Genomic DNA, 20773 nt, shown 5'->3' on the forward strand with positions numbered 1-20773 from the left:
ACAATGTAACGGCACTCAATGCTTTGCAATGCCATGTAATGCCACTCAACGCTTTGCAACGCGGTGTAATGCCACTCAACGCTTTACAACACATTGTAATGCCACTCAACACTTTGCAACGTGGTGTAACGCCACTCAATGCTTTGCAACGCGATGTAACGCCACTCAACACTTTACAATGCAACTTAACGCCACTCAATGCTTTGCAGTGCGGTGTAATGCCACTCAACGCTTTGCAACACGATGTAATGCCACAGTGTATTGCAACGCGATGTAACGCCACTCAACGCTTTGCAACGCGATGTAACGCCACTCAACACTTTGCAATGCGATGTAACGGCACTCAATGCTTTGCAATGCCATGTAATGCCACTCAATGCTTTGCAGCACGATGTAACGCCACTCAACGCTTTGCAACGCGATGTAACGCCACTCAACACTTTGCAATGTGATGTGACGGCACTCAATGCTTTGCAATGCCATGTAATGCCACTCAACGCTTTGCAGCGCGATGTAACGCCACTCAACGCTTTGCAATGCGATGTAACGCCACTCAACGCTTTACAACACGGTGTAATGCCACTCAACGCTTTGCAGTGCAATGCAATACAACGCACACTGCGCTGCTTTGCGGCGCAGCACCCGGCGTCGCTCCCCTGCTGCAGGCTGAGCTCTTGCGCCCGTGGTGCTGCAGGATGGGACCCCGAGCTGCAGGGTCACGCGTGTCCCACCTCCTGACACTGTTGTCCCACCAGCCTGTCGCCAGACCCCGTGCCGGTTCCCAGCAAGGTGCTCCCGGTGCAGCGCGGCCTCGCCGCTGACATTTCAAAAGCCCCGGAGTAGCTCGAATTCCCTTCCCAACCTGCCTCTCGGAGTCACCCGTGTCTTTTTTTCCCCTCCAGTTGCTATGACAAGAGTTTCGCCGGGAGGAATCGCTGTAACCGCTCCCCTTAATTGGCTCGTTGCTGCCCGAGCCCCCTCTGCCACTGCCGCAGCCCTTGATGAGTGCGGCGGAGCGCGGCAGCGAGCTGGCGGCGGGGCTCTGGCAGGCGAACCTCCCTGCTTTGCATGTTGATGCCGGTTTAAGAAGCGGGGTTTGGGAAGAGCCGGTGCTCTGGAGGGTTTACAGATGCTCCTGGACGGCTGTCCAGGTCCCTTTGGCTCAAGCTGGGAGCTGGCAGCACGGGCATGATGCTGTGGCACGGCACAGCTGGAAAGAGTCTCCAGTGCCTAAATACAGCCCCACAGCAGGACCAGGGCAGTGGGGGCAGCACCAGGACCCCCTGGAGATGCCTGTGTCACTCCTCTGTCACCCCCATGTTCCCCTGTGTCCCCCAGCCTCAGCCTCCCTGGCCGAAGCGCCGGTGGCGCGGGGAGGAAGGTGCTTTTCTGGGGGTGAGGCGGTGGGGTTGCGGTGGGTTTGTGCAGAAACGGTGCGGGCGGATGCACAGGTTGAAAATGGGAGGTTTCGGTCCCATTTCTTTTTCCCCGCTGTGTGTCGGGGGGTGGGCAGCGCGGGGACGCGGCGATGCCCAGGCCTGAGGTCCTGGCTGCCGCGCCAGGTCGGCATGAGCCACCCATGACCTTGGCGGCCGTGTCACCGAGTCCTGATCAAGGGGACATGGGGCATCCAGGGGCTGACACCCGGGGCTGTGGTGCCGGGATCCTGTGCCAGGATCTCACCTGTGAGCATCTCTGCACTCACTGGCTCGTCCTGACCGCGGTGCAGCGTGAAGCTGTAATGCAGCCAGTGTTGCCCCCCCAAAGCGGACCCCCCACCACCCCATGTGCACGTGGGCCGGATGCGGTGGTGGCGCTGGTCCCTGAGCGCCAGCCGTGGGTGGCAGCAGCACGGGGACGGCTCTGTGCCGGGGCACGGCCGGGTTTCTGCTGCTCCCAGCCTCACCAAAGCGTTTTACAACCCGGCGTGGCCGCAGCACCAGCGATGCTGATGCCGGCTGACAGCTCCGGCGTAGCGGGGAGCCGTGCTCACATCTACCTGCCGGTACAGCCCAGCTCCCCTACCCGCAGCCAAAACGCGATTAGCTGTAAACCAGGATGCAGCGGGGCTGGCAGCACGCTGGGGATGGCTGCCGCGGCTCTCCAGCACTCAGGGGGCTCTGTGACTCAGTACCCCCAGCAGCACTGGCGCCTGTGCCAGGAACCCGCGGCGGCAGCGTGTCCGTGCTGGGAGGCTCCTGGTTTCCCGGCGGGTGTCTCAGATGTGGCTTCGCTGGTGGCACCGTTGGGCACGGGGCGGTGTCGGTGCCGACTCACCGACAGCGGCGGTTTTGGGCAGGGGGAGGCTGGGAGTGCGGGAGCCCCGGGGCTGGCCGGCTCTGACCCACTGTCCGTCTGTCTTGCCCAGGTGAATGTGACGGTGGACTACATCCGCCCGGCCAGCAGCGCCACCGAGACCGTGCCCGCCTTCTCCGAGCGCACCTGCGCCACCGTCTCCATCGGAGGAATGTAAGTGGGGACCGGCGAATGTCCCGGTGCGGTGCCACATCACGGGGCTCTGTGGGGACACTAGATGGAGGGTGGCTCGTCCTCGCTGTGGGCCCTGAAGTGGCCAGACTGTCCCATGGACCCGGAGCCTCTGCACTTGCCACCTCCAGCTCAGGCACTTTGGGGGTGCCAGGATGGAGGAAACCCCTAAAATCCAGCTGCCATGGGGAGCAGCATGGATGGTGGTTTGCTCTGGAGGAACCGTCTCTCTCTATCTGTCTGTCCCCCGGATGTCTGTCCCTTCCCAAGGGACGCTGCCCTCCCCATGCTGCGCTGCAGACCGCCCAGTTTCCGCACCCAGACCGGGTTCGGTGTCTCCCCAGGCCACGGGAGCGCTCGACCCCCTCGGTGCGGCCCTACGGAGAGGTTGTGCGGGCACGGCAGCAGCGCCGGGAGTTGCGTAGGGAGGATTTGTCATAGCCCGTTTGCTTTGGCTGTTTTCTTTTTCTCATTCCTATTTTGGAACGCAATCCGAGTGCTGCAGCGCTGCGCTTTTCTCCTCCGCCATCCAGGGCTGCGCGAGACGGAAAATCCCCCATCAGCCCGCTCCGCTCTCACTGAGGCACTCGAGGGGTGACCTTTGGTGATGCTCATCTCATGAGTGGGTGTAATTTCCACTCCTGTTGCAAAGTGGACCTGGCCCTGCCCACGCAGGGGTGAAACCGCCGCAGCGGGAGCCAAAAGGGCTTTCCCATTTGGAGACGCTGGGTGCGGTGGAGCCCAATGGAGCATCCTGGCTTTAACCCCCCGGTTTATTCAGCGGTGCTTTAACCGCATCCCCGGGGAGCTCATTCTGCAGCCAAGGGTGTCTCGCCGCATTGGGCAGCCGGGCCGCTGTGGTTTTGGGGCTGTTTGTAGAAAAATGAGGGCTCGCGGCACTGGGGATGCTCAAGAAGGGGAATGTGCGGTGCCAAACTCCCCGGCCTTTCGCCGTGACGCTGCCCGCGGTGCTGCCAACCCCGGGGCGCTCCCGGCACGGTGTGAGGGCAGGATTTCCCATCTCGAGAGCATCTCGCTGAGCGCTGCCGCCTGCTCTTAGTGTCTCCAGCTGCAAATCGCTTCCAAACAGCTCCTGAGTCACATCCCCGCTTCGGGAGGAAACCTGATGTGAATTTGCTGGGCTGCCGCTTGCCGTGACTTCATCGCCGTAATCAGGCGTCACCGGAGCGAGGCGGGAGCTGGCGCCGGCGCGGCTCTGCGGCGCGGGGCAGCCGGGGAAGGGCTGGCTTGAACAGAGCGGGGTCTGTGCCGCCCGGCCCGTGCCATGGAATAAAGCCTGGCTTGTGCGCTTGGCATCTGGGCTGAGCTGCTTGGCAGGCTGAGCACGCCGGCAGCTCGCCGGGGCGGCAGCGCGGGCAGGGACAACCCTGCCTGGCTCCACAGTCCCTGCCTGCATCCTTGCTTGTATCCCTGCCTACATCCCTGCTCGTATCCCTGCCTGCATCCCTGCCTGCATCCCTGACTACATCCCTGCGCATATACCTGCCTGCATCCCTACCTGCATCCCTGCTCATATAACTGCCTGCATCCCTGCCTGCATCCCTGCCTACATCCCTGCTCGTATCCCTGCCTGCATCCCTGCTCATATAACTGCCTGTATCCCTGCCTGCATCCCTGCCCATATTCCTGACTACATCCCTGCTCATATCACTGCCTGTATTCCTGCCTGCATCCCTGCCCATATCCCTGCCTGCATCCCTGCCTGCATCCCTGCCTGCATCCCTGCCTACATCCCTCCCTGTATCCCTGCCTGCATCCCTGCCCACATCCCTCCCTGTATCCCTGCCTGCATCCCTGCCTGCATCCTTGCCCGCATCTCTGCCTGCATCCCTGCCCGCATCCCTCCCTGTATCCCTGCCTGTATCCCTGCCCGCATCCCTGCCTGCATCCCTGCCTGTATCCCTGCCTGCATCCCTGCCTGCACCCCTGCCTGTATCCCTGCCCGTATCCCTGCCTGTATCCCTGCCTGCATCCCTGCCTGTATCCCTGCCCGTATCCCTGCCTGCATCCCTGCCTGCATCCCTGCCCGCTCCCGGCTGCTGCACCAAACCGTCTCCCACAGCCGGGCTCCCTCACCGGCTCCCTCACGCTTCTCCTCTCCAGCTCCCGGCATTTTCCAGCTCAATCCCCAGCCAGGAACACCGGAGCCACTGCCGGGGGGCTCTACCCGTGCCCCCGCATCGCAGCCATCCCCGCCCGGCTCTGCCGGCGCTGTGTGCCATGTCAGCGCTCACCGCGCTGCCCGCACGGCCGGTCCTGGCTGGTCCAGGTGTTTTCCTGCGGAGCGCAGGTGGGGTTGGCTGTTTGTGCTCGGCCATCAGCACAAGCCATGCTGACATGGAAAACAGGGCGAGGACAGCTGTGGGGACACTGGGGACACTGCGGGCACCTCCTGTGCCGGGCTGTGCTGGCGGGAGGGTGCTCAGGGCATGATTAATGAGGAGGCACCTGCCAAGTGGTGGCAGAGGGACGTGAGGACGATGGGACAGGTCTGTGAGGGACGTGGGGACGATGGGGCAGCTCTGCGGTGACCAGCGGGAGCGGGTGCACGGGGCGGCTCTGGGTTCACAGCAACCTTTGTGCTTTGGGAAGCTCATGGTATCCCACAGCACCCCCAGAATCCTGCAGCATCCCAGAGCATCCCATCACATCACATCCCACAGCATCCCAGAGCATCCCCCAGCACCCTGCATCATCCCAGAATATCCTATCACATCCCATCCCATCACATCCCACAGCATCCCAGAGCATCCCCCAGCCTCCTGCAGCATCCCAGAGCATTCCATCACATCACATCCCACAGCATCCCACAGCATCCCAAAGCATCCCCCAGCATCCTGCAGCATCCCAGAGCATCACATCCCATCACATCCCACAGCATCCCACAGCATCCACCAGCATCCTCTGCAGCATCCCAGTACATCCCACAGCATCCTGCAGCATCCCAGAGCATCCCATCACATCACATCCCACAGCATCCTGCAGCATCCCAGAGGATCTCATCACATCATATCCCACAGTATCCCACAGCATCCCATCACATCCCACAGCACCCCCCAGCATCCTGTAGCATTCCACAGCATCCCATCACATCCCAGAGGATCCCATGGCATCCCATGGAATCCTGCAGCATCCCACAACATCTCACAGCATCCCTCAGCATCCCTCAGCATTCCTTCACATCCCACAGCATCCCGCAGCATCCCCTCACATCCCACAGTGTCCCACAGAATCCAGTAACATGCTGTGACATCCCACAGCATCCCGCAGGATCCCACCGGATCCCATGGCACCCAGCAGCACCCCAGAGCATCCCTTCACATCCCACAGCATCCCGCAGGATCCCACTGGATCCCATGACACCCATCAGCACCCCAGAGCATCCCACAGGATCCCACAGCATCCCACAGGATCCCACTAGATCCCATGGCACCCAGCAGCACCCCAGAGCATCCCTTCACATCCCACAGCATCCCGCAGGATCCCACTGGATCCCATGACACCCATCAGCACCCCAGAGCATCCCACAGGATCCCACAGCATCCCACAGGATCCCACCGGATCCCATGGCACCCAGCAGCACCCCAGAGCATCCCCTCACATCCCACAGCATCCCAGGCAGAGCGTGGCTGTCACCACGTGGCAAGTGACAAGGGTGTCCCTTCCCCTGGGGGGGCTGGATCTGTCCGAACCCCCAGATGGGTCATGTCCCCACAGCGCTTCCCCGGGGCACTCGGGGGCTGCTGTGACAAAAATGACACAAATATTTGGAAGAAAAAGCTACTACAAATAATCTAAAATAAATGTAACCAAAGCCCTGAGCCATCAATCCAGGCTGGGGGGGGGTTGTGCTTTGGCTGCGGGCAGCAGGGCCAGGCTTGCTGCATTTTGGGGCTGATGTGGCACAAATGACAAGTTTTGGCGATGCGCGGGGCGGGGGGCTCGCACGGGGCTGGTTTTGGCAGCACCAATCTGTGCCGGGCAGTGGGAGGTTCTGTGAGATAGAAACACCGCTGAAAAACTTCCTTTGGGGATTTTCAGGGGGAAAAGTGTGAAATGAGGTTGCGGGGGGGCGAGCTCGCAAACGGCCCTTTTTCCCTTTTTTCCCTGCGCCGTCCTCTAAGTGGCAAAAACCCATATTTCACGGCCTAATAAGATTTTTTTCCCACAGCAAAGAGCTTTTCATCTGCGTTTTCATCTTCCCATTCTTTAATCTGGGCTTAACTGGGGATGCATCTTCCCCGGGTGCAGCAGCTCTGCCTTTCCTCCCCGGCTGCTTTCGCGGTGACCGCGGGGGGGCCGCGCTCCCTGCTCCCCGCGCAGCTCTGAGGAGCGGGGCCGGAACGTGATACTTAATCCACGGTCAGGATATGTCCCTTTTTTAAGCTATTTTCCCCGCAGAACACGGGGGGAGCGCTGCAGGTGCAGCGGGTGCATTGCAGCTCACCCCTAAACCTCAGGGCACCCTTGGGTGCTCAGCACCCAGGCGAGCGGCAGGATCGGCCCCTGTGGGCCGTGCTGTGATTTCTGAGCCTTAAAAAGCTCTAAAACTGGGAAGAATTTGGGGTTCTTGCAGGATTTGTAGAGCTGGGGGGTCTTTTTGTGCAATCAAGCAGCAGGACTTGGTGGTTTGGGGTATTAATGATACTGGGATGCCGGCACGGTGCAGGATTTGGTGAGTGGGGGTGTTGGCGATGCTGGGATGCTGGCACAGCTCAGGAGTTGGTGGCTGGGGCTGTTGGTGGTGCTGGGATGCTGACATGGCTCAGGATTTGCTCACTGGGGGTGTCGGTGGTGCTGGGATGCTGACATGGCTCAGGATTTGCTCACTGGGGGTGTCGGTGGTGCTGGGATGCTGACATGGCTCAGGGTTTGGTGGCTGGGGGTGTTGCTGACTCAGGATTTCATGTCTGGGGTTGTTGATGATGCTGGGATGCTGGCACAGCACCACATTTCATGGCTGGGGATTTCAGCTCAGGGTTTGCTCACTGGGGGTGTCGATGATGCTGGGATGCTGACATGGCTCAGGATTTGTGTACTGGGGCTGTTGGTGATACTGGGATGCCAGCACAGCTCAGATTTGCTCACTGGGGCTGCTAGTGATGCTGAGATGCTGACATAGGTCAGGATTTCATGGCTGGGATGGTTGTCAATGCCGGGATGCCAGCACAGCGTTGGATTTCATGGCTGGGGGTTTAGGGGCTTGGAATGTCATGACTGGGATTGTTGGTGGTGCTGGGATGCTGACATGGCTCAGGATTTGCTCACTGGGGTGTTGGTGGTGCTGGGATGCTGACATGGCTCAGGATTTGCTCACTGGGGTGTCGGTGGTGCTGGGATGCTGACATGGCTCAGGATTTGCTCACTGGGGTGTTGGTGATGCTGGGATGCTGACATGGCTCAGGATTTGCTCACTGGGGGTGTCGGTGGTGCTGGGATGCTGACATGGCTCAGGATTTGCTCACTGGGGGTGTCGGTGGTGCTGGGATGCTGACATGGCTCAGGATTTGCTCACTGGGGCTGTTGGTGTTGCTGGGATGCTGACATAGGTCAGGATTTCATGGCTGGGATTGTTGTCAATGCTGGGATGCCAGTACAGCGCTGGATTTCATGGCTGGGGGTTTAGGGGCTCGGAATGTCATGACTGGGGGTGTCGGTGGTGCTGGGATGCTGACATGGCTCAGGATTTGCTCACTGGGGCTGTTGGTGTTGCTGGGATGCTGACATAGGTCAGAATTTCGTGGCTGGGATGGTTGTCAATGCTGGGATGCCAGCACAGCTCCAGCAGCTGCTCTCAGAGCATCCAGCCTCTCCAGGGCCCAGGGAGGGTGACAAGGGGACACTTTTCCTCTCCCCGTCCCAGGACCGAAGCAGCAACATCCACAGAAGCTGCTCAGAGTCGGGCTCAGAGCACAGGAGGGTGGGTTGGGCTGTTTGAGCCCAGGCTGTGGCTCTGTGTCCCTGGCCACGCATTGGGGTTCGGGGGCTGGTTTGGGTGTCCAGACATTGCCAAGAGGTTCGTTTCCATCCACGCTGCCGTCTCCCTGAGCCCCAGAACCGCAGTCGGACACGCAGCGTCGGGGTCACGCGAGGACAGAGGGGCGGTGGCAGCCGTGGGGTGGGCATGGGGCTGCTCTTCCCCACACCTCCCTCCTCTCCCAAAAATCCGGGTGAGGATCCTGTGCAGAGCTCAAGAAGGGACCCGTGTGGGTGACAGGGGGGTAAACGCCTTAGCAAAGGGTTGGCAGGAGGCTGGGGGGTGGCGAGTGCTGGGTGATGCTCCGTGGGGTGCAGGGGATGCACTGTTCGCTGCACGGGATGCCCGCTGTCCCCCCACGGCAAAGCCCAGCCCGGCTCTCCGGAGCGAGGAACGGCTGCGAAGCTGCAGCGTCTCCATCACGAGCCATGCCGGGGGGGTCAGCGGCTCCCCATGGGGTGTTTACCCCCCCGGCGTCCCGCGGGGCTGGAGCGGGGAGCGGCTGCCAGCGCTTTGCAGCGCGGTCCCGGCGTGGGCCGCGGTGCCAGGGCAAAGCTGGGCTCGTGCCCAGCAGCTCCGGAGGGGTTTTTGCATCCCGAGCTGCTGGCAAAGGACCAGATTTCGCTGCTGCTGCTTCGCAAGCTGCTCCCAGTGATGGGGAGGAGGGGCTGGGGGGGCTGCTGCCAGCTTCAGCCCCGCAATGAGCTTTGCCAGGCTGCTGGTGGCTGGTTGGAGCTGGCAGAGCTCGGTGCGTGCGCTGGTGCGGGCAGGGTGCAGGCAGGGTGCAGGCAGGGTGCAGGTAGGGTGCAGGTAGGGTGCAGGCAGGGTGCAGGCATGGTGCGGGCAGGGTGCAGGCAGGGTGCAGCAGGGTGCAGACAGGATGCAGGTAGGGTGCGGGCAGGGTGCAGGCAGGGTGCAGCAGGGTGCAGGCAGGGTGCAGGTAGAGTGCAGGTAGGGTGCAGGCAGGGTGCAACAGGGTGCAGGCAGAGTGCAGCAGGGTGCAGGCAGGGTGCAGGCAGGGTGCAGGCAGGGTGCAGGTAGAGTGCAGCAGGGTGCAGGCAGGGTGCAGGTAGGGTGCAGCAGGGTGCAGGCAGGGTGCAGGTAGGGTGCAGCAGAGTGCAGCAGGGTGCAGGCAGGGTGCAGCAGGGTGCAGGCAGGGTGCAGGTAGGGTGCAGGCAGGGTGCAGGCAGGGTGCAGGCAGGGTGCAGCAGGGTGCAGGCAGGGTGCAGGTAGGGTGCAGGCAGGGTGCAGGCAGGGTGCAGGTAGAGTGCAGCAGGGTGCAGGCAGGGTGCAGGTAGGGTGCAGCAGAGTGCAGCAGGGTGCAGGCAGGGTGCAGGCAGGGTGCAGGCAGGGTGCAGGTAGAGTGCAGCAGGGTGCAGGCAGGGTGCAGGTAGGGTGCAGCAGAGTGCAGCAGGGTGCAGGCAGGGTGCAGGCAGGGTGCAGGCAGGGTGCAGGCAGGGTGCAGGTAGGGCAGCTGCAAGCTCTGGGACTTGGAGCAAAGCCACTTGCATCCTGAAATTTTGCAACCGTGTGCTGAGCGGTTTTCTGCACCTCTCTAGGGAAAACCCTCCCGGCCCCCCAGCTGTTAGTGCTGCGGGAGCTCTGCGGGTCCCCAGCCCCACCTGCTCCCGCAGGGTCCCAGAGCAGATCACACAGGATCCCAGGGCTGGAATGGCTCACAGAAGGAGACTCCACACCCGCTCTGGGCAGCCTGGGCCAGGCTCTGGCACCTCCAGCAAACAAGTGTCTGCTCATGTTCACATGGAGCCTCCTGTGCTTCAGTCTGTGCCCGCTGCCCCTCACCCTGGCCTTGGGCACCATGAACAGTCTGCTCCATCCTGACACCACCCTGACATATCGATCACTGATCACACCCCTCTCAGCTTCTCTTCTCCACTCGGCAGCCCCAGCTCTCTCAGCCTTTCCTCGGCACAAAGATGCTCCAGACCCCTCAGCATCTCCGTGTCCCTCCCTGGACTCTCTGCAGTGACTCCTCGTCCTTCTGGAACTGGGGAGCCCAGCACTGGGCCCAGTTCTGCAGATGGGGCCTCCCAGGGCAGAGCAGCGGGGGAGGAACAACCTTCCCCGGTCAGAGGTTCAGCCAAGCCTCCTCAAAATTACGATTTATTTCCTTCTAATCAGGCTGTGATATATATCTGGCCGCCTCCCCCAGCGCTCCGGCTGCAGAGGTGGTTTCACATTAGGTTTTTAATGATCCCTCCATTAATCCCTGTATTCTGGGATCTCATACTCGCTGCCCTTTGACCGCTGGAGATGATGGAAACTTTGATTTCATGCATATTGGATACTTCTGGAGGCTGGTGCCAGGAATAGCGGCTCATCCGCGCTGAGCGGGGGGGTAAAGCGCTGGGGGGTGGGGCGAGGGGGCTGGCATGGGGAGATGGATGGAACTGGGATGGGGAGCGGGATGTGACTGGGATGGGGAGATGGATGTGACTGGGATGGGACTGGGATGGGGAGATGGATATGACTGGGATGGGGCTGGGATGGAGAGATGGATGGGGCTGGGATGGTGAGAGGGATGTGACTGGGATGGGGAGATGGATGTGACTGGGATGGGGCTGGGATGGGGAGATGGATGTGACTGGGATGGGGAGAAGGATGGGGCTGAGATGGGGAGAAGGACGTGACTGGGATGAGGAGATGGATGTGACTGGGATGGGGCTGGGATGGGGAGATGGATGTGACTGGGATGGGGCTGGGATGAGGAGATGGATGCTGTGCTGTGGGCTGAGTTGGGGACAGGGCTAATGGCCCTTGAGGACCAGTCCTGTGGGTCTGTGCCCCCCATCTTCCCCCACAATGCAGCAGAGAAGGCGCTTTTACCCTACAAGTGCCAGTCAGGGCAGGGAAACTGAGGCAGCCGGGTGCTGTGACCAGCCAGCACCCCCTGTTTGTATGGGGGGGCAGCGGCCACAACCGGCACCTTTTGGGTCCATATCAGTGGCTGCGCCGGGTCCCTCTGTCCCCTCTCACAGAGCCCGTTGGGGACCGAATCACCGGGATGGGGGGAGCGCGGCTGCCCCCCATGTGCAGCCTCCGCCTGGTCTGGCTCCTTTAGGACCCGGCGTCACGGTGGGAGCGAACGCCGGCAATTCTGCTTCTCTTCCCAAAAGCCGTAACTGGAATATTGCCGAATAAATAAAGCCATGGGGCAGGGGTAGCAGCGAAGTGACAATGTCTCCCGGGCGCCAGGGGCAGAACCAAACCCTCTGTTTTGCGAGCAGGCGGCACCAGCGATCCCCCATTGGGGTTTTAGCTCCTTCGCTCACTCCAGACCCTGCACCCCGCCTTGCTCTGTCCCCAGAACGGGGTGACAGGTGGGGACGGGGCTGCCCGTGCAGGGGGAGCCGGGTGTCACCTCCTCTGCGGGGTGACAGGACCCCCAGCTGGATCCAGCCAGGCTTTGCGTGAGCATGGGAGTCCCATCGGGAAGAGCCACGGCTTGTCCCCAAGCCCCAGGCTGGGGACATGGGACACGAGAGGTGTCCCAGGCTGGATGGGAAGGAGCCGTCCTGCCCCAGGGCTGGTGACAATTGTCCTTTGGTGCTTGTCCCCATGGTGGGTTTGGTTGGGGACACGCTGACGTGCTGCTCCGGGGGTGCAGCAGCATGTCCCCACACAGGGTGGCACAGAGGTGGCAGAGCTGTCCCCAGCCTGCCGATCAGGCTCCCTGGGGATGTCCCCGTGTCCTGGTGACACCAAGGGACGCCAATTCCCGCTTGTCGGCGTTTCCAGCGCGGCCGCTGCAGCCGCCTCCTGCTGCAGCCTGTTTCCTCCTTCACCAACCTCAGTTCTGTTATTGTTTCCCCTGCTCTGAGCGGGGACCCGTTTTCAGCTCCCGGTGATGGTTCTGCCCTTCCCCCTCTGCTCCGGGGCTGCGAATGGGTCAGACCCCCCCTACATATCTATGTATATATAGATATAGATATGCTTTTTGATTTTTTGAAGCAGTGAATTAGCGGTCCGTGCCCTGCCGCTGTAATTGGAGGCGAATTACAGATGTGCTCAGCGAAGTAGAATTTATGAATTTGTTGAAAGCGGCGGCGGGGAATGGCAGCCAATTTACCCGCTTGGCGGCCGCCCCCGCGCCCCCTGAAAACGTGAGAGGGAGCGAAAATCTGGGAGGGGGTTCCCGCAGCCCCGGGGCACTGACCCGCTGGTTCGGGGGGTGACGGGGGGCTTGGGTGCTGCTGGGAGAACCCCCACCATGGATGGACCCCTCAGCCATCCCCATTCATTGAAAGGGGTGGGGGTGTCCCCTTGGTGACAGGGATGGGGGTCCGGCTGTGGTGGGTGCTGAACCCCCTGTTCTTCTCCCCGGCAGCAACATCGCCGAAGCGCTGGTGAGCAAAGGCCTGGCCACCGTCATCCGCTACCGGCAGGACGACGACCAGAGGTCCTCGCACTACGACGAGCTCCTGGCCGCGGAGGCTCGGTGAGTGCCGTGCCGGCTGGGGACCGCGCCGCGGCACCGGGGGGCCCGCAGGGGGGTGCAGAGCTGTGCCATATCACCCCCATCCCGTCCCATCCTGTCCCATCCCATCCCATCCCATCCCATCCCATCCCATCCATCCCATCCCATCCTGTCCCATCCCATCTTGTCCCATCCCATCCCATCCCATCCCATCCATCCCGTCCCATCCCATCTTGTCCCATCCCATCCCATCCCATCCCACCCCATCCCATCCCATCCCATCCCATCCCATCCCATCCCATCCCATCCCATCCCATCCCATCCCATCTGTCCCATCCCATCCCATCCCATCCTGTCTCATCCCATCCCATCTGTCCCATCATGTCCCTTTCTGTCCTGTCCCGTACTCTCCTGTCCCATCCCATCTGTCCTGTCCCATCCTGTCTGTGCCATCATGTCCCATCCTGTTCTGTCTGCCTTGTCCCATTCTGTCCTGTCCCATCCTGTCTCCTCTGTCCCATCACATCCCGTTTATCCCGTCCGATCCCATCTCTCCCATCCTGTCCTGTCCCATCCTGTCTACTCTGCCCCATCCCATCTGTCCTGTCCCATCCCATACTCTCCCATCATGTCCCATCCCATCTGTCCTATCCCATCCCATACTCTCCCATCATGTCCCATCCCATCTGTCTCATCATGTCCCATCCTTCTCTGTCTGCCGTGTCTCTTCCTGTCCTGTCCCATCCTGTCTACTCTGCCCCATCCTGTTAAACCTGTCCCATCCTGTCTGTCCCATCCTGCCCTGTCTGCCATATCCCACCCTGCCTGCTCTGTCCCATCCCATCCCATCCCATCCCATCCCATCCCATCCCATCCCATCCGTCCCATCGTATTCCACCCTGCCCCACCTTCCATGTGCTGTCCTGTCCCATCCCATGGTATCCATCCAGTCCCATCTTATCCCGTCAATCTGTCCTGACCCATCCCATCCCATCCCATCCCACCCCATCCCATCCACTGTGTTCTGTCCCATCCCATCTGTCCAGCCCTGTCCTGGCCCATCCTACCTGTCCCATCTATCCCATCATGTATAATACTGTCTGTACTGGCCCAGCTCATCCCTCCTGTCCCAACACCCTCTCCTGTCCATCCCATCCCATCCCATCCCATCCCATCCCATCCCATCCCATCCATCGCCATCCCATCCCATCCCCATCGCCATCGCCATCGCCATCCCCATCCCCATCCCCATCCCCATCCCCATCTCCATCCCCATCCCCATCCATGTTCATTCCAGAGCTGCCGGTTGCTCGGCAGCTGAAGACAAATAACATTTGCAAAGATGCCCGGGGGTTGTTTGGAGTCTCACGGGCCGCCGCGTGGATCACGCCGGGGTTCAAAGGCCCCGGCTCCGCTGCTCGGGGCGCCGAGCCTGGCAAAGTGCCACCGCAGCCCTGGCCTGGCTGCCGGAGCGGTAATTGCATTTAAACCTGGTGACGTCCGAGTCGATGAGGAGGGCTGGAGGCGCGTTCTGGCCTCGTGTAATTAGGTTGAGGTTATCGCGGTGAGAAAAATGCGTGTGGATGCTTCCCTGTGTCGGCAGAGGCGGCAGAAACGCTGCTGCAGAGATGTGCTGCTGCAGGCAGGGACAGGCTGCTGCAGGCAGGGATGTGCTGCTGCAGGCAGGGAGGTGCTGCTGCAGGCAGGGAGGTGCTGCTGCAGGCAGGGACACACTGCTACAGGCAGGGATTTGCTGCTGCAGGCAGGGAGGTGCTGCTGCAGGCAGGGATTTGCTGCTGCAGGCAGGGAGGTGCTGCTGCAGGCAGGGAGGTGCTGCTGCAGGCAGGGATTTGCTGCTGCAGGCAGGGATGTGCTGCTGCAGGCAGGGAGGTGCTGCTGCAGGCAGAGATGTGCTGCTGCAGGCAGGGACGTGCTGCTGCAGGCAGGGACGTGCTGCTGCAGGCAGGGATGTGCTGCTGCAGGCAGGGACGTGCTGCTGCAGGCAGGGACACACTGCTGCAGGTAGGGAGGTGCTGCTGCAGGCAGGGAGGTGCTTGTACCTCACTGGAGGAGATGCACAAAGTGTCACCTCACTCAGGCAGTGCCTGAGTTGCTGTCCTGGGGTACAGGGTCCAGATGTGCATGGTTGAGGTTGCATGGAACAGATGTGCACAGTTGAGGCTGCACAGTCCAGGGGTGCATAGTACAGATGTGAATGGTTGAGGTTGGATGACCCAGATGTGCACGGATCAGACTGCATGTTCCAGGGGTGCACTATCCAGGTGTGCATCACAGGGGCATGTGCTACCCAGATTTGCACAACCCAGCTGTGTACAATCCAGCTGTGAGTGGCCCATGGTTGCAGTCAAGCTGTGCATACTCCAGTTGTGCATGGTCCAGCTGTGAATGATCCAGGTGTGCATAGTCCAGCCATGCACATTCCAGACACATATGATCCAGCTGTGCACAGTCCTTGCGCGCATATTCCAGCTGTGTACAGTCCATGAACGCACATTCCAGCTGTGCAGAGTCCAGCTCGCTGCAGGGGCTGATCCCATCACCCAGCGCCCCTCGTGTCCCCTGCCCTGGGGCTGGTTCCCTGTCGCCCATCTCTGCACGGAGCCTCGCAGCTCCACAGGGAGAAACTGGAGCGGGCTGCACCCCATCCATCCCCCCGCATCCCGCCCATCCCCCACAACTCAGCCATCCCCCACACCCCGTCCATCCCTCCACATCCTGTCCATCCTCCCGCACCCCATCCATCCCCCTGCATCTCGTCCACCCTCCTTCACCCCATCCATCCCCCACATCCCATCCATCCCTCTGCATTCCATCCATCCCCCTGCACCCCGTCCATCCTCCTGCATCCCGTCCAAAACCCGCATCCCATCCGTCCCCCTGCACCCCGTCCACCCTCCTTCACCCCATCCATCCCCCCGCACCCCATCCATCCCCCCGCATCCCGTCCATCCCCCCACATCCCGTCCATCCCCCCGCACTCCGTCCATCCCCCTGCATCCGTCCAAAACCCGCATCCCATCCATCCCCCCGCACCCCGTCCACCCTCCTTCACCCCATCCACCCTCCTTCACCCCATCCATCCCTCTGCACCCCATCCATCCCCCTGCACCCTGTCCATTCCCCCACATACCATCCATCCCCCTGCACCCCATCCATCCTCCCTCACTCCATCCATCCCCCTGCACCCCATCCATCCCCCATACCCTGTCTGTCCCCCACACCCCGTCTGTCCCCCACACCCCATCTGTCCCCAGCACCGCATCCCCTCCATGGGGACAGGCAGTGGGTGCCCCTTTCCCCTCCCGACTCAGCTCCCCTCCAGCCGCGCTGCCGCCCCCGGCACTGCTCCCGTGCACCCATGGGTGCCGGTTGGGCTCCGGCTGCACCACAGGTGGCAGCGGGTGCTGGGATTTCAGCTCCTCCTTTGGCAGCGGCTGCCGGTGCCGCCAGCAGGGGCGAGCAGCTTGGAGGGGGCTGCGGCGCGGTTGCTGCCAGCCTGCTGTGCAGCGCTCTGCTGTGCAGCGCTCCGCTGGCTTCTCCCGCAGACCGCTCGCTGTCGAGGGGGCAGGCTGAGAAACGGGCTCTCGCGCTGCCTTTCCCCCTCCCCGCGCGGCGTGGGATCGGCGCCCGCCAGATTGCTCGGGGCCTCATCGCCAAGCGCCGCCGGGGATTTGCCTTTTAGCGAGAGGATGTGCCTGGCATGAAATCAGCAGCTCAGAGCGCTCGGGCGTGGGCGACGCTCCAGCCGGGCACCGGGATAGCCGGGAGGGACGTGGCGGATGGAGCCGGCAGCCGCGCGGCTGTGGGGGTGGCTCCGGCTCAGGGTGCTGAATGGCGGGATGCTCGGGTGTCCTGAGTGGCAGAATGCTCAATGGCCTCAATATTGGGAGGATCAATGTCCTCAATATTGGGATGCTCGGGTGTCCTGAGTGTCGGACTGCTCAATGTCCTCAATATTGGGATGCTCAATGTCCTTCCTCAATATTGGGATGCTCGGGTGTCCTGAATGTTGGAATGCTCAATATCCTCAATATTGGGATGCTCAATGTCCTCAATATTGGCATGCTCGGGTGTCCTGAGTGTCGGACTGCTCAATGTCCTCAATATTGGGATGCTCGGGTGTCCTGAGTGTCGGAATGCTCAATGTCCTCAACATCAGGATGCTCAGTGTCCTCAGTATCAGGATGCTCAATGTCCTCAACATCAGAATGCTCAATGTCCTTGATATCAGGATGCTCGAATGTCCTGAGTGTTGAGATGCTCATTGTCCTGAGTATCGAGATGCTCAGTGTCCCGAATACTGAGATGCTCAAAAGTGCCAAATGTCAGGATGCTCAATGTCCTGAATATCAGGATGCTCAGATGTCCCAAATATTGGGATGCTCGATATCATGAATATCAGGATGCTGGGAGGTTCTGAACGTGGGATGCTCAGATCTCCCAAATGTGAGGATGCTCAATGTCCTGAATATCAGGATGCTTAATGTCCTGAGTATCGGGATGCTCGGATGTCCCAAGTATTGGGATGGTTGGATGATCCAAATGTCAGGATGCTCAGTGTCCTGAGTATTGGGATGCTCGAATGTTCTGAATATTGGAATTCTTGGATGTCTCAAGTGTCAGGATGCTCAAAATCCTGAACGTTGGGATAATCAGATGTCCGAACGTGGGGATGCTCGGACATCCTAACGTGGGGATGCTCAGATATCCTGAATGTCAGGATGCTCAGACATCCTAACGTGTGGATGCTCAGACATCCTGAATGTCAGGATGCTCAGACGTCCAAACGTGGGGATGCTCAGACATCCTGAATGTCGGGATGCTCAGACATCCTAACGTGGGGATGCTCAGATGTCCTGAATATCTCAGATGTCCCGAAAATCCCCGATGTCCCAGCTCCTTGGCAAAGGCCGGAGCTGGATCTGCTGGGATGGAGCTGGCAGCACCGGCTCAGCCCCTCCTGGGGGGCTTTAGGAAGGAGATTAGTACTTTTCCCACCCACCGGGTTTTCCTGGGGGTCTGTGCGCACACCAGGTCGAGGGGACCACTGGTCCCCGTCACCAAATTAAATCACTTTGTTCCCCCCACAAAAGGAGGAGGCGAGTGCCCTGGCAAGGCGCAAAATTAACACTGGCTTCTTCCAGCGCTTCATCACACGAAGCATTTTAAATGCAAAACAGGGGGCGAACGCTCCGATTCGGATGGAAATAAGTTTTCTTCCAGGTTAAAGTAACACGGAGATGATAAGGAGCCTGAATGAAGTGTTAGGACGTTAGGAGAGGCAGGAATGGGCTGCGAGAGGCAGGAATGGGCTACGAGAGGCAGGAATGGGCTACGAGAGGCAGGAATGGGCTGTGAGAGGCAGGAATGGGCTGTGAGAGGCAGGAATGGGCTACGAGAGGCAGGAATGGGCTACGAGAGGCAGGACTGGGCTACGAGAGGCAGGAATGGGCTGCGAGGGGCAGGACTGGGCTACGAGAGGCAGGAATGGGCTGTGAGAGGCAGGAATGGGCTACGAGAGGCAGGAATGGGCTGCCAGAGGCAGGAATGGGCTGTGAGAGGCAGGAATGGGCTACGAGAGGCAGGAATGGGCTGCAAGGGGCAGGACTGGGCTACGAGAGGCAGGAATGGGCTGTGAGCGGACTGTGACGATGATAAAAAAATACAAGGCGAAAAAATTCAAAGCCCCTCCGGAGGCTTTGTACTGCAATCAATTTGCTGAGCTGGATCATTTGAGGAGCTGTCTGGAAGGAGCCAACCTGTTAAATCAGCAAAAGGATTCCTTCTCTCTCCCTCGGCCTCCTTTGAGGCGCCCCCCCCGCTCAGCGCTGCGCCACGGATAAGTGGCTTGCCCAGAAATAGCTTTTTTTAAACAGGGAAAATAGTTCTTGCCCCCGGTGAAGAAGAAAGACTCGAGTTAAACAAGCGCCGTAACGCCCGGCAGAGCGAGGGCAGCCGGGGGTGCTCGTCCTCGGCAGGGACACGGGCGCTGTGACGGTCCCCCCGGGACAAGGCCACCCCATGTGTGACCTCCGTGTCCCCGCGGTCACCCAGGGTGTCCCCTCCCCGCCGCGGGGCTTGTCAGGGGTTAGGGAAGGGCAGGGATGCCGGCGGAGTCGGGGATGCTGGTGCCATCGACACACGGTCCTGGAGCATCTGGGGGTGTGGGGAGGGCACAGACAATCAGGATATTGAGCATCCTGATACTTGGGACATCCGAGCACCCCAATACTCAGGACATTAAGCGTCCTGATTTTCAGGACACTGAGCATCCTCACATTCAGGAGATCTGAGCATCCCGCTATTCAGAACCTCCCAGCATCCTGATATTCAGGACATGGAGCATCCCGATATTGGGGACATCTGAGCATCCTGATATTCAGGACGTTGAGCATCCCAATATTGGGGACATCTGAGCGTCCTGATATTCAGGACATGGAGCATCCCGATATTGGGGACATCTGAGCGTCCTGATATTCAGAACAAAGAGCATCCCAATACTGGGGGCATCTGAGCATCCTGATATTCAGGACATGGAGCATCCCGATATTGGGGACATCTGAGCACCCTGATATTCAGGACATTGAGCATCCCGATATTGGGGACATCTGAGCATCCTGATATTCAGGACGTTGAGCATCCCAATATTCAGGACAATGAGCTGGCGAAGGCTGGTAATTAAGATTCGCGGACTAATGAGCGTGGGGACCCTTCCAGGTGCCATGGTGGCCCGTGTCATCTCTCCTTTTCTTGCAGGGCCATCAAGAACGGCAAAGGGCTGCACAGCAAGAAGGAGGTGCCGATTCACCGGGTGGCCGACATCTCGGGGGTAAGGGGGGATCCTGCAGGGATCTCGCAGGAACGTTTCACTGGGGAATTTCTCTTCTCTGGGGGAGCAGGGTGGAGATGTCACCGTGTGCCTTGCGCCAGCGTCACCCTGAGCATCGGTGACAAAGGAGACGCCATGGGGCTTTGCGCAGAACATCATGCTGGGTTGGTGTGCTGGCTCTGGAGAATGTCCCTCATGTCCTTGGAGGGGACAGAGCCCTGTCCTGGGCGCCCCGGTTGCTGCTGCCCTGTTTGTCATTGCTGGGCTCAGCAGCGGTGTCCCCTGGACATTTCTCATCCTTGTGTGGTCCCCACTGGATGGGACATGGGGAAGTGCCGTCACCCGCTCCTGGGACACGCTCGTGGCACAGCCGCTGCCTTTTGGGCTTCTGAAAATCACATAGTGGTGCAATTACCTGCAAAAGTGAGACAAACCAGCAGTGTGGGGACATGGGGATGTCCCTGCTCCGAGCCCCTGTCCCACAGGGTCCCTGTGTGTGGGGATCATTAGGAGCCCCCCGATAACTCCATCAGGGCAACGAGCTGGACGGGAGAGCCCCTACTAACAAAACCAGGCTGATACACCCCAGCTTTGATGGAGATTCGTTAATATTTGTTAATAATGCCAGAGTATTCCAGGGGAAAATGGGATTTGGGGCTGTTTTGATTCTTAGGTCGCGGTGACGGGGCGGGCACAGGACCCTCGGTGTCACCCTGTCCTGCGTCACTGCATCCCACGGGGTGGCTGCGGTGCATCCCTCTCCCATGGCTGTCAGCCTGTGCCACCCACCGACGTGGCACCATCACCGTGTCCTTGTCCCCGTGTTGTCACCTCTGTCCCCACCCAGCCCCTGGTTCTACCCCATTCCCGAGCATCCCGGGATGCAGAGATCAGGGAATGCACTCAAACACAGGATTCAACCTGCTTTCCCAGCTCCGCTGCAGCCTCTTGTTCTTTCTCCCCGGCTCCTGCTTGGGAAATGTCACTGTCCCATGGCTTG

The 20773-nt window shown here is 60.4% G+C and overlaps 1 protein-coding gene across 1 annotated transcript in view; it reads left to right on the forward strand.

The window, feature by feature from the left end:
* The window catches only part of SND1 (staphylococcal nuclease and tudor domain containing 1), a 131748-nt gene that overhangs the window by 59831 nt on the left and 51144 nt on the right, over window positions 1–20773 (forward strand). The window contains 3 exon segments of the mRNA XM_080363608.1: window positions 2369–2469; window positions 12834–12944; window positions 19701–19773. Coding sequence (XP_080219734.1) covers window positions 2369–2469; window positions 12834–12944; window positions 19701–19773 — 285 coding nt within the window.

The sequence above is a fragment of the Nesoenas mayeri genome (genome assembly GCF_963082525.1).
Source record: "Nesoenas mayeri genome assembly, chromosome: 1".
Taxonomy (NCBI): Eukaryota; Metazoa; Chordata; class Aves; order Columbiformes; family Columbidae; genus Nesoenas; species Nesoenas mayeri.